Raw genomic sequence first — 13,020 nt, forward strand, 5'->3', positions numbered from 1 at the left:
AAAATCGATAGTTCATCAAAGAGTTTCAAAGAATAATTCTCTTGGCTACAGTCAATACTTGGAACGGTTACAGGCTAACGTAAAGATTGGCTTAATTCTGGATGCTGCCTTTGCGTTTTAAGCGGCAACGTCTTTTTTTTAGAGCCGCTAAGTCGGGGAGACGCTGGGCTCACGCTTCCCGCAGGAATTATCACCAAGCTTAGAGTGGGATGCTCACAGCAAACTTTATTCGCCCTTTACCGTCGCATGTAGATAAAATAAACGAACTTGAAAGTTAAATTCGGCTGGCGCAATCAAGACAATATTTAAGCTTTCATAGCACAGGAGGCAATCCTACGAAACAGTCCCAATCGTCAAAACTACTCTTCTCTGTAGAGAAAAAAATAATTGCCAAAACCAGTTTTATTAGTCGCTGGAAGAGTCAGCTATTTTAAAACACACTATGTCGCTAGGATGATCATTATTTTGTAACTAGGAATCTCTCGAAAAGGAGCAGGAGGAGCGGAGGTTTTACAAAATTCGCGCCTCACGCGGCATCTGCGCCCTCGGGCGAGACCGGAGAAGGGGAGCATGGCCCGGGCCATCTTCGTTCCAGCCCGCGGGCCACTGTCCCGGAGCCGCGCTCCGCCGCCCGGCCCGCCCGAGCGCGGCCTCCGCGGTGCCCCGGCGCGCCTCGGCGCTTCCCCGCGCTAGAGCCTGGGTCTGGAGCGGGCCGCCCCGCGCCCGTGGGATGAGTCCGGTCCCAGAGGGCGAAGCGCCGCTGTCACCATCCCCAGGAGACGACGGCGGGGTGCGCTAAGTGCTGGTACGCGGGGAAGACGCCGAGGGCGGCAGCGGGCGGGCAGGCTCCGTAACCCTGCAGGGCGAGGGCGGCCTGGGCGCTGCATCCCGCCAGGGCGCAGCCCAGCTTGGGCCGTGGGGTGGGTGGCGGTGGGCTGGCGGGGCAGCCGCGGCAGGGCTCCCCGTCCCGCACCAGCACCGGTACCACCACCCGGCGCAGCAGGGCGGGCGGGCGCGGCGGGGGACTGCCGGGACCTTCGCTGCGCGCCCGCTTCATCTTGTAGCGGTGGTTCTGGAACCAGATCTTCACCTGCGTGGGGGTGAGGCTGAGCAGCCGGGCCAGTTGCTCCCGCTCCGGAGCCGAGAGGTACCGTTGCTGCCGGAACCGCCGCTCCAGCTCCAGCGTCTGCGCCTTGGAGAAGAGCACCCGCCGCTTCTTCTTCTTCTCCTCGGCCTCCGAGCCGCGGATGGGAAGCGACCTTTGGGTGGAGTCGGGCAAGCTCATCTCCGGGCCGCTCTCGTCGGAAGCTGGGGACAGCGAGAGGGTTAGAGAGAGGGGGCAGTCGGGCCCGGGGAGAGGGGCAGGCATTGAGGTAGCGATGGGCCGCTGAGAGCCGAAACGCCTCTAGCAGGGAGAGCTCTGGCTGTTTACCGGGCCGGATTAATCCCAGTAGTCAACAAGAGATGTGAGCCAACCCCTCCAAATAATTAAACCTAGCCCACGGGACAGACCGTGTTGTGTCCCCGCCAGTAATCCCCGCAGGGGCATAAGCGCTCCGCCGCTCACACGGCTTGCGGACTGCTAGCCGTCGTGTTGCCTCCGTGCTGAAGCAGAATATGGGGCTGCTCGGTCCTTTCATAACTACTTTTCTCCCTCTGGTCGATTACCTTAATATTTAACTTATCCCGATGGGGTTCCCGCACCCATTCAAAGGATGATTTCCTTTTGATGATGCACACAGAGGTAGACGATAAACGCCGTATATCTGCGGCAAAATTTATGTGTGCCAGGTGCGATCAATATGCTACACATCTGGGTTTGCGAACCGCAGCCTGCCCTCTACGGTGGAAAGTGCGTGGATCTAGGCAGTGGCGCCCAGGGCACTCCGCCGCAGTGCTGGGAGTCCACGCACGGAGTGTGTGCTCAGCTTTCCTCTGCGGAGCGTGGGCTGACCTGAAACCCCTCCAGCACAAAAAAGGCAGGATTTCTTGCAACAGTGAAACGGGGGAAAAAAATAATCCGGGAAGTGGACTTAAACGATAAACACAGAGAGACTGGTGAATACAGCCTGAAGTTTTGCTTTCTGTCAGAGCTGGGGGCATACACAGACTCACAGAAAAAATATCTTTTCTCTCTTAAGCTCGTGGCCGGGACGTTTCTGCTGTTTTATTGTTGCAAGTCAGCAATGTTCTATAATATTCCCAGCCTCGATCCCCCTGATCCTGTAGGCTACTTACAGTGGCAATTCGCTTCTTCGCATCTTCCCCAAAGGAAGCGGGGAAACAAATAACAAATAACCATGCGGAGATGGCAAATTCCTGTCCGTTTCATACTCACAGGGATAGTGATTTCTGTCTGTTTCTATCCACCCTCGGTACGGCGAGCCGGTGTAGTTCTCCGCTGAGTGGTGATGCTCAGAGGCTTGCTTTATGCTATTAGCATCTTGCTCTGGTAAATCCAAAATGCTCCTCACTGTAAAACTGATCCTGCCGGATGTGGCCATGGTAGGTTGTGCACACCCCCCAAGAAATATCACCCCAAACCGAACCCCCTTTCTTAAAAGCTGCTAGGAAAGGTCCGCGCCTGGTTACTGCGGAATCTCCCGGCTCAAAAGGACCTTCCTTTCCATCGCCACCTAACCCCAAATATTAGTGTCGTTTACAGAGGTGTCCTGTTTATATAAACAGTCCTCCCCACTGCAAACACTGCCTGCTTTCAAACCGTCCCTGTCTATAGGATGCTAAGTACCTGAATTAGTCAAGTGCTAAAGCCCTAATGGGAGTAGGTGTAACCCCCCTCTTCTGCCACCCCCATGAGAGAATAACCCGTTACCTCCCAAAGACAGCAGGAAACAGGCTTCATCATTACATATTCTGTCTGATTAGCCAAAAGTGGGGACAGATAATGGTAATTGTTAGCAGTGAATAACATCTTGGGTGGCATGTGGATGACCAACAACCACCCCCCTCCATCCGCCACCAAAGCCACCAGCGTCCCTTCTATCCGCAGACAAAGTGAATCCTCTCAGGACATCCGCAGAGCCTGCCGAGAGCCCCCTTCCCGCTTCTCTCTCTTTATTTCCCCCCCTCTCCCCTCTTTCTTTAAACCTGGAAGGAATTTAAGTCGTTATTTGTTTTATTTCCCTGGGCTGTTTGCAGTGCTACCTCTAGTTCTCTCTCATGTTATTGGCATGTTTCCTACCCTCAACGGGGCATTTTTCACACCTCGGCTGCGCTTTCGGCGAGGAAGGCTGGCGGATGTGTGCATTGAGGAATGGGACCTCTGGGTTGGTTTCTTTGGTTTGTTTTTTTGTTGGGGTTTTTTTGTTGGTTTTTTTTTTTTTTTCCCCTCTCCTGGGCATGGTAGATGGAAGGTGCACCTTTCTCTCAGGAAGGGTGATGACGGGAGCTTGGCACAGTCTGTCCATAAGCAAGAGTAGGGACGTGGAGCAGGGGAGATCTTTTATTTTAACATCATTTCGTGTTGTACTAACCCAGGGAATATCCCATCGGGTGAGATATGTGAGTTACTCAAACGATTCCAGCTGGGAAGAGGGAGAAAAGATCAAACACGGCGTGCCCATTTATCTGCGCGTCTCCCGTCCCTGCCGACCGCCGTTTCATCTGCCAAAAGTGGCAGCAAACGATCCTGGAGACCGGCGCCCCGCAGGAGGAGGGTGCTGACACTGGCTCGGCAAGGTCCGGGGACGACCGACTGCAGCTCCCGGGGACAAGAGCCTCCTCGCAGCCTTCGTCTCCTCGCAGCCTTTCAACGGATGTCCCCATCCCCCCGCGAAGCTGCGGTCAGTCTTTGCGAGGACTTACAATAAAATACGATACAGAAACATGCAGCCCGGTGTGGCGTTCAAATTCAAACCCGCAATGTCAGGGCTCGGTCCCCAGCCGCAGGGCAGGGGCAGAAGTGACCAATAGGGGCGATCTTCACGCAGATCGCGCAGCGTGGGTCAAGCCGTGGGGCCGGAGGGGTAGGAGGCGGGACACGCTCCCCACTCGCACGCCGCAGAGGCCTTCCCCAGAGCTTCCCGCCGGCTTCGCGGGAGGCACCCAGCGCCCAGCTAGAAAACCAGTGGGACGCGAGTCCAGCTGGATGGAACAAAGTCTGGAGGGCAGGAGGCACCCAACAGATCAGCCCTCCTTTGAACGCGGGTCGAGGAGCACACAGCTCACCCCCGACGGGGAGATGGCGCGGACCCTGCACTGAGCGCCTTGAAATAGGAATCCAGATACACGCAGAGATACTATTCTATCCGGGTGCTTTGTCGGTTCGAATCTCCCTGTCCAAACAGGCGTCTATAAGCTATTGTGTATAGATTATATTTATCCAGCCCCTCTCTCGCCCCCCAGACCCGCTGCCCGCCTGCCCCCGGCCGCTACCTCCCCTCCCCGCCCTGCTCCGGGTGTCGCTTCTGGGAGCAGTTACACTTCTCGGGGAAAATGTCAATAGAGCGATAGCGACAAGGGAGAGGTGAGATTTATTTCGGCGAGATTTGTGGGCGAGATCAACGGGGCACAAGGCTCCATTTGGCCAACTTCCCGCATATTTCTTCGGGACTCGACAGGCTCCATATAAACGATTCCCAGGCCGTGATTACTGCAGCCACCTATCAAGCGTGCCTGGTGACAGTAGTTATCTCCCCGCTCCGAGCACAGCCTCACAGCCATCCTGGGTGGTCGGAGCGAGGGGAGCACAAATACATGCCAACTGCTAGGCCGTGAACAAAAGGGAAATGTAGCCCTATGTCCCGGACCTGTTGGAAGCATTTGTTCCAGTCAAGATTTTGCATTTGTTCAGATCTGGAATAATAGGTGATTGACGCCTTCCCACAATGTGCTTTAACTCTCCGGGATAAATCGGAGCTTGTTCCTTGTTGTCATGGTTTTCAATAGGGTTCAATGGGATTGAACCACTATCGACTCTGCTTTACGTCTCCGGCAGCCCCGTCCATACAAATTTATTAGTTACGTCTTTTTAAATGAGATTAAATTGAAACGACGTGTCCGTCCTCGGCGGAGCGGCTACTCCCGCGGCCGCCCCTATGTCCCGTCCGGCCTCGACTGCCCGTGTCACCACCGGGGCAGCCCACGGCCGGCAGGGAGGGGCGCAGTTGGCGCCGGCCCGGCCCCCCCGCCCGCCAGGTACGGCCACGCTCACCTGCCCCGGCCCGGTTGGCAGCGCCGCCACTGCCCCGCGCTCCCGAGCACCCCGGGTATAAAAGGCGACCGAGAAGTGCTTATTAATATCTTGACCCCGCAGGCAAATATTTGCTGGATGCCTGCGCTGGAGCGTAGTTTCGGGGGGGTCGACTAGCAGAGGGGAGGGGGCCGGAGTTCAGAGCGCCACAAACTTATACAGTATCTGAGGTGGCTCTTAAGAGGAGTTTGCCAAGGACATTCTAAGCAAAGTACAAAAACTTTGCAAGGAAAAAAAGTCAGGATGAGAGAAAGAGAGTCTACTTCAGTGACCTCTCTTAGCCTTTTAATCTATTTAACATCCTAAGCCCACAGTGATGTGTAGAAATAAGTAAATGGTACTCCTCTAGCCTTAAGAGCTCTTCAGCATCAAATATTTGCACTTACTCTTAGAGTTTTTCTCAAATAGCGCAAGACACATTCCCCTTGGACGAGCCGAGCTGTCTAAATATACCTACACAGTGTTATCTGCGGGAAATGGTTCGCTTCAAAGGGAGAACGTAATAACCTGAAATGTTTCATCTCTTGTTTTGCTTGGGACTGACGTGGATACTTTTCAGCTCTGGCTGCCCGGCCTCCTTTCGTGGTTTGCCGGTTCAGAGTTCATCCTGTCCCGCCACACTTCTGCGTGGGGCCGGGGGGGCACTTTCCCTCCCCGGGACCCTGGACCTGCGGTTCCCCTGGGGACGGCATCCTTTGACCGAGGGGTGGGTTTGCCGGTCACCCCGCTGCACAGGCCACTAGGACGTGGTGTCCACGGCATCCCACCGATAGCCACCTCTTCCCTGACGGCGTCCACGGGGACGAGACGGGGCAGGCGTTTCTCCAGGGATGCTAAAAGTATCCAGGATGCTCATGTGCTCCACCCGCCGATGTGGTGGGGAGCTATAGCAGCTCGTCTCTGTGGGCTCACGGGCTGAATCCATGTTGGACCTCGGTGGAAGCGTATGGCTGCCCGACCACCTCGTCCCTCCAGATAAAACCGTAGAAACACTTTGGCTCCTCTGCCCGTTTAAATGAATTTTCAAGTTTCCAAGGGTATGAAGAAAAAAATAATTTAAAAAATCTCTGCTTGTTTGCACATAGCGTACAACGCGCTTTCCAGCTCACTCCCCGACGACCGTGCTTGCTTGCAGCTCATGTGAAACGGGGTAGGAGAGTGAGGATCCTGGGAATCCCGTGTCCCGAGAGCCGCTGAAGCCGGGCGAAGTGGGGGCGCGGTGGCCGTAGCCCTCTGGATGCTCGGCCGCCACCACTCCATCACACAGGGTCGGCCGTGGAGGGAACTCTGCAGCGGGGCTGGGCTGCGGGCATCGCGGAGAACCGGGGTCTCGCTGAGGGACCGCGAGGTTCATGCCTGAGAGGCGGCCAGGCCCCTTTGAGGATGTCCCGTCCCGTCGGGGCTCCCGCCGCGCCCTTGCCCGGCACCCCTCCTCACCGCCCCTCGTTGTAAAAACACCTCCGACCACCTGAGAAAATAGTGGCCTTTTTCCTCCCCCCCCCCCGTCCCTATTTGAATGGGTTCATTTATTGTACTCAGTGGAGGATTGCAAAGCACCTTGACCAAATCGATGTATGTGAGACGCAGAAATGGAGAATTTTCCTAAAACGATTGATCGCCCCTACACTTCGAGAGAGGAGGAGAGAAAGAAGAAAAAAATATTTTCAGTACAGCGGCCGTCTGGCTCTGATTGGTGTAGTCCCGGCTTTAAGGAGGAACAAATGGATTTTTAAGCAGGCGAGAGTCCACCTTATATATAAAAATAAAGAATTCTTTACTTCATTTTTTTGCCAAGAATGAACATTTCCAGAAGTTTACACCCTTTTCCTTCATCATCTGAAAATAGTATCTTTCCCTCTCAACCACAAAACACCTTTAGACTTTGAACTTTACTGTAAGCTGTTCCTTGTCTTTTGCTTTGCAATTGATATTCATTATGATGCATTTTCTATTTGGGACAATACTGCGGAAGGCATGGAATATTCCCCATAGGAAAAACTGGTTTCTCTATGTTTCTATGTGTTGTATTTGTTTCTCTTTCTCCGTAGAGTAATGTAATTTGCATTGCCCATTTCCTAATGCATCCTATCAACCTGCACCTTCTGCAGCTCCTTTATTTCTTTTTCCTTTTTTTTTTTTTTCATGACTATTCCTTATTCTAAGTACCTATATACATCAACTTTAACCTATTAAATGAACAAACTTAAACTAAACTTCTTTCTTTTGTAGCCAGTTTGGAAGATTCTTATTCTCTGGTGCTCTAACTCCCATCCCATCCAAATCATGAGTCTCTCTGCTATCACTTTTATTTTGGTTTGGTTTTTTTTCAGAGCTCATTGATTAAAAATAAATACTAATTCTTAAATGTGATTTGTACAAAGCATGGTATCAAAGGCTTATGTTTTCTCTGAAACTCTCCATTTTCTATTCTACACTTAAACAAGAGACTTTACTCCTTGAAAGAGGGATCCCTCACAACAGGGGAGGATTCTGGATTGGGTTTTTCACTTGCTCTGTGTGATAATCCTGGAGGAGTTATTTTGCAAATTGATTGAAAGCAAAGCAGCAAGGGAGAAGACTTCCTTGCTCTCTAAGTCGGTTTGGAACTAGCTTGTGCAGAGCCAAACTGGTGTGGTCGTGAGCAGGGCTGCCCTGCTGCCTGGGCTTTCCTTCCCTTGGGCTCCTTGGAGCTCAGCTCTCGGGAAAGACAGAGGGGATGGGACTTTTGCTTCCCGCTGGGGTTATGTGGCTCGTGAAACTGCAACAGTCGCTCTGTTAAGAGTTGGCTGGAGTACAAGCTCTGCACCTACTGTCACTGCAATGCCACTCGCCTTCTTGCACTCTCAGGTTTCATGGGATGATAGAGGGGCAAGAGCAGGTTCCAGCCAAGGAGCAAAGCATGCCCAAGACAAGGTGTGATCCTGGGCCCAGATTCAGCTGCTGTATCTGGAGTGTGTAACCTCTTCCCCTCCCCGTACAACACACCTATGCAAGATCCTCAGGCTCCAGGGTGAAGGTTTTACCTCTGGAGCCCAGAGGGCAGCCAGTAGCATCAATGACCTTGAAAGGGGCTGCTTTCAGGCAGAGGCAATGACACTGACCCAAATACATCTAGTGTTTAGGCATCTAACCACCCTTTACTTCAGTGGGAATTAAGTGCCTAAAGGCCCTTGATAGTCTGACCCCAAAACGGAAGTGGGTGGTGCTAGGAAAATGGTGTGAATAGTAAGACAAAAGTAAAGTCCTTAAGAAGTTGTTGAGAAACTGCAGCAGAGGACAAAAATTTATCTGAGGGAAGCTGTTCTGTTGACCAACACTATTAACAGACCTTCACAGAGTCAAAAGGCATTTTGTTCTTTGGACAGTTTACAAGGCTATATTTTTGATTTCAATGTGTAATTCTTTGTCCCACACTGTAAGATATCAATTCCATTTTTAAGTAGTCATAAGTATTCATTAAGTTCTGATAAATATCCTCTATTAGTTAAATTCTACTGAATTATTACAACGAAATTGGCAGCCAAAATGGCGGACTTTTAAAAGGTCCCTTTGTTATTTTCATGAGGTTTTATTTTCTTCCTCTGTGGCATGCCAAGCCACCAAAAGGCACACACTAGCGGACTGGCCATCACATACGCTGACTTGTGAGCACACTGCTGCAATGTCAAGAACGTGTTTTCTGTTAGTGAGCCAATAAGTTAGGCTTTTCCTCAAGCCTTTATATTTCATAAACCTCTTGTGATCATAATTGGTTTTGAGACTTTTGACCATCTATCAAATTTGTTTGCAGATGTCAGGCAGAAAGTAAGATAGTCTTGCACTTTGTGAAATCAGGCTAAAAAACACTTGTGGCTCTCAACTGAAGGTGTTAAGGGAAAGGTGTCTCATGGCCATTTCCAGAACTGAAAGATTTGTTCCTGATGCTGCAGGTAAAAAGATATGAAGACAGAAAGTCAATTCTAAAACTGTAGATTCTTACCACTCCCAGGCTGAATTTTCCTTTTATTTACATGCTGTTGACTACAGCAGCCTTTAAAATATTGAGTAAAGTAACTCAGCTGACTTCAAGAGTATTCAGATAGGTGAAGCCATGGTGACTTGGGCGTGCCACACAGTAAGTGACACAGAGGTTTTGTCTGTACAAGTTACGACGAGAGAGAAAGAGTTACTTCCAGTCTATAGCAATAAAATTGGTTATTATGTTTGACTGTATGTGGGCCAAAGCCCGGATCCAAATGTCTCCATTTCCACATGTAATTAAAAATCTGAATCTGATTTTTTTCAGCTTTCTTCTGATTTGATACTTAGTTGCTTATTTTGCTCCTGCAAATGTATGTTGCAGAGAGGGTTGTTCCAGGTTTGCACAGCAAGAAGCTGGTTTATTTTCATATAAAACAAATTCCACACTTATAACTTTATATATTTTATATATATATCCACTTTTGATACTCATTATTTAACATAATATTGGTCTTTAAATCTCACAGTAGACAATTCATCTTCTTTTCTTCCTCAATGTCTGTCTCCATAGCTGTCTTGGTTTTCTTCTCTTCTCTTAACCTCTGATTTGGGTCTTTTTTTGCCATTATTTTCCCCTCTTCACAGTTTATGTTTTAAGCTTATTTGCAGTCATTTTCTGACAGTAACGTGAAGTGCTGAACATACTTTATTATTAGAGATTGCGTTAAGAATCCAGGAGAACCTATGGTAATTTCTGTTGCAGTTTCTTAAATGCCATTAATGATTTTCCTGGTTTGTATTAGAAACAGTGTGGTCAGCAGGGCTAGGGAAGCAATCCTCCCACTGTACTTGTCGCTGGTGAGGCCACACCTCGAACCCTATGTTCAGTTTTGGGCCCCTCACTACACAAGAAAGACATTGAGGTGCTGGAGCATGTCCAGAGAAGGGCAGTGAAGCTGGTGAAGGTTCTGGAGCACAAATGTTACGAGGAGCAGCTGAGGGAACTGATAATCTTATCGCTCTCTATAACCACCTGAAAGGTATTAACTAACAGCTTCCAAATGCCTTCCTTTTCAGCCAGGCATTAATACTGTTAAAAAAAGAAAGAGTAATTTTTACTTATGGGCAGCAATTAACAAAAATACATCCAATTTGCTTTTACACCACTTCAGTCCCACTTGTCATCACACTCCTCTCCCAGCACAACTTCGTGGCAGCGCTCCACTGCTAGGCACACAACCTGCTGCCTTGCAAGAAGTTAATCTTTATGAATACTCACAGATATACTTTTTGATTTTTTTTGACTTCGAGTAGACTTGCCTGGTGATTCAGTTCTGTACTCCCCTTGAGGTTGCCGTGGGCAGTGTGCACTGGAGAGCAGTTTGAATCTCTGCAGATGCAGAAACAGAGCAGAGTCTGAGTTTGCCTAATGTCCAAAAATAGCTAGCAAATTCCCTAGCAGGCTTGTCAGAGAAGGAGCCTGCTGAGGCATCAGGCAAATCCTGAACACACAGGCTCAGTGAAAAAGGGAAAGCCAAGGGGCTGAAAGAACACACAATAACTAATAGTGAATAAATGACTGCTGACCCTCCCCATCTCTCCCCTCCTTTTCAAGCTGATCTCAGAGTAAGGTTGTACCTAATCTGTTTTCTTTAGGAGTGTGCAGTCAGCTCCACACATACAATTTTAAACTCAACTCAATCATCTGCTAACTTCTCTGTGACTGACTGTATGCTGACATCCTCCCTAAATTAAAATATTTGGATCAATAACTCTGGGCATCTTGTTTATGATAATATCACAGACTTTTGCAGATCGAATACTAACCACTTAAAACACCTAGTGGTAAGTTCTGTTAGAGTTAGAGCAGTTTCCTTTGGGGAATTGCAGCTAACTGAGACATGTCACTGAAATTCTCAAAATTATGATATTCCCAAAATCAGATTTGGGAATATCCTTTCCTGCCTCTGGTCTTGGACATTGAATGAACGTAAAAAACATTTTCAAGATTTTCTCCCTCATGTTGCAGTGCTTAAGCCTACTGACAGGAAAGAAGAATAGTGGATGACTAATTTTAAAACAAGACATTCCTACCAGCCTGCTGCAGCTAAATGGAAGTTATGGTGACTGAGGAATTTATGGAGAGCATTTCAAAGTTAGATATATTGCCCCATGACATCACTCTACTGCCATGATGTTTTGTGGTTTACCTTTAACAATGAGTAACCTTTGTGTAATAGTTTACATATTATGGAATTTGTTACATCAGTGAAAAATACCTTCTTTTACTGTTTCTGAAGCAGACACATTCCAATACTTTTTTTTTTAATTCTAATGTGTTTTCTTTCTCAGTCAGCAAAAACATCTTTTGATTAACAATACAGTCGAAATTCCAGCTCACATAATCATATGTATGATGTCCAACATCAAACACATTTACAGAACTTAAACTGATGATTAATAATAATGTCTTTAGAAGGCTGACTTCTGTGAATTCTGATCTGTTGCATTGATTTAGTAAGCATTTAAGATTAAACATTCAGCATAAGATTGTATGATCCATATTTTATTTGATAAATATTTTATTTCTTTACAGAAGCAGCTGGTTCATTTTATGTATTCAATTAAAGAAGTGCTTTGTAAAGCTATTCTGTGCTCTGGTCCATAATAAATGTTTTCTTTAGATTAGGGAAAAGTTCAGCTGTGCTCACATAGTTGCATAATGCATGCTGTCCTGCTGTACCACAGGGAGGAATTACATTTGCAAACAGAAAATAAAAATGGAATGACAGAGGGGAGAAAGCAAATATTCTTTCTAGCGCATGTCTTGCAGACACATCTCAAAGCACTTAAGAGAAATGATTTAAAAAACAGTGTTAGCAGTGATTCTTCAGAAATCACAATGATTAGCATCCAGCTAATGGCTGATGAGCCCAACTGTGTTGTGCATGTGGACTCTGACCACAGGGAAGGTACCAGTGCCAGTACTGTCAGGAACTGGAGGGGCCACGTGCACAATGGCTGAAAGAGCGACCACCCAAAGTGACGCATTTCAGTATTGAAGATGCACAGAGACCTGTATCAGTTGACCTCAGCCTGTGACCAGCGGAGTAAAGAGTCACTAACTCAGAAAGGTAACTTAGGCTCTGCTTTTCAATGGCTTTGTAAATCAGCATAAGCACCTTATAACGAATGCAAAAACTTTCTCCGTAACCAAGCGCAGCTGAAATGAGACTGGGAGGCTGGGGCATTCCTAGGAGCAAACCTCTAGCAGCACACAGAGGCCCAGCTGCTCTTTTTGTACAGTACTGTCTGAAACACCATGCAGCAAACAAGCCAGGCTGCTAGGCAATATTGCAGCACTTCGTTTAAAAGTATATGTCTGCACCTTCTGATTGCTTAGGTCACCCAAATCAGCAGTCTCAGAATCTGCCATCAGGAGTCTTGAAATAGAGGTGGAAAACCAGGGCAGAAGTCTCATTCTTACAGTGGCAGCTGTACAGTGAGAAGATGCATTTTAACATCCACAAAATCAAATCTTAAACTTCCCTGGACATAGAAAGATATTTTGTGCCACTGGGTGCTCCCTGGCTGCCTTTTTGCACTCTAAATAAGTGTTTGGCTTGGGATGCAGATAAAAGATACTGCTTTACTTAATGTTACAGTTCATTGTGGTTTTTGGTCCTCAGAGGGTTTTAGTTTGTTTGGATGTGACAGCTGTGTTGCAGCTGCAGGCAAAATATTCTCTGTCTTTCTTTAGTGTCAACAGCAACATTTTTAGAAATTTCCTGCACTGCCTCGTTTGGTTCTTTTATTCTTTCCAGCTTTTATTTTATGTAATTAATCTT

The 13,020-nt window shown here is 48.2% G+C and overlaps 1 protein-coding gene across 1 annotated transcript; it reads right to left on the reverse strand.

Moving 5' to 3' along the window:
• Nucleotides 1-205: 205 nt before the first annotated feature.
• NKX2-8 (NK2 homeobox 8) lies at nucleotides 206-3,252 on the reverse strand. The gene is made up of 2 exons (XM_064658641.1): nucleotides 2,339-3,252; nucleotides 206-1,308 (listed from the first exon to the last, which is right to left on the reverse strand). Exons 1-2 carry the CDS (start codon nucleotides 2,502-2,504, stop codon nucleotides 764-766), a joined length of 711 nt encoding a protein of 236 aa, XP_064514711.1. The 5' UTR covers nucleotides 2,505-3,252; the 3' UTR covers nucleotides 206-763.
• Nucleotides 3,253-13,020: the final 9,768 nt, after the last annotated feature.

The sequence above is a fragment of the Pseudopipra pipra genome, chromosome 6 (genome assembly GCF_036250125.1).
Source record: "Pseudopipra pipra isolate bDixPip1 chromosome 6, bDixPip1.hap1, whole genome shotgun sequence".
Classification (NCBI taxonomy): Eukaryota; Metazoa; Chordata; class Aves; order Passeriformes; family Pipridae; genus Pseudopipra; species Pseudopipra pipra.

Coding starts and splice junctions, on each gene's coding strand:
- NKX2-8 (XM_064658641.1), bottom strand. CDS start 2,504: ATGGCCACATCCGGCAGGATCAGTTTTACAGTGAGGAGCATTTTGGAT. Junction 1,309..2,338: donor AGACAGAAATCACTATCCCT/GTGAGTATGAAA, acceptor CGCTGTCCCCAG/CTTCCGACGAGAGCGGCCCG.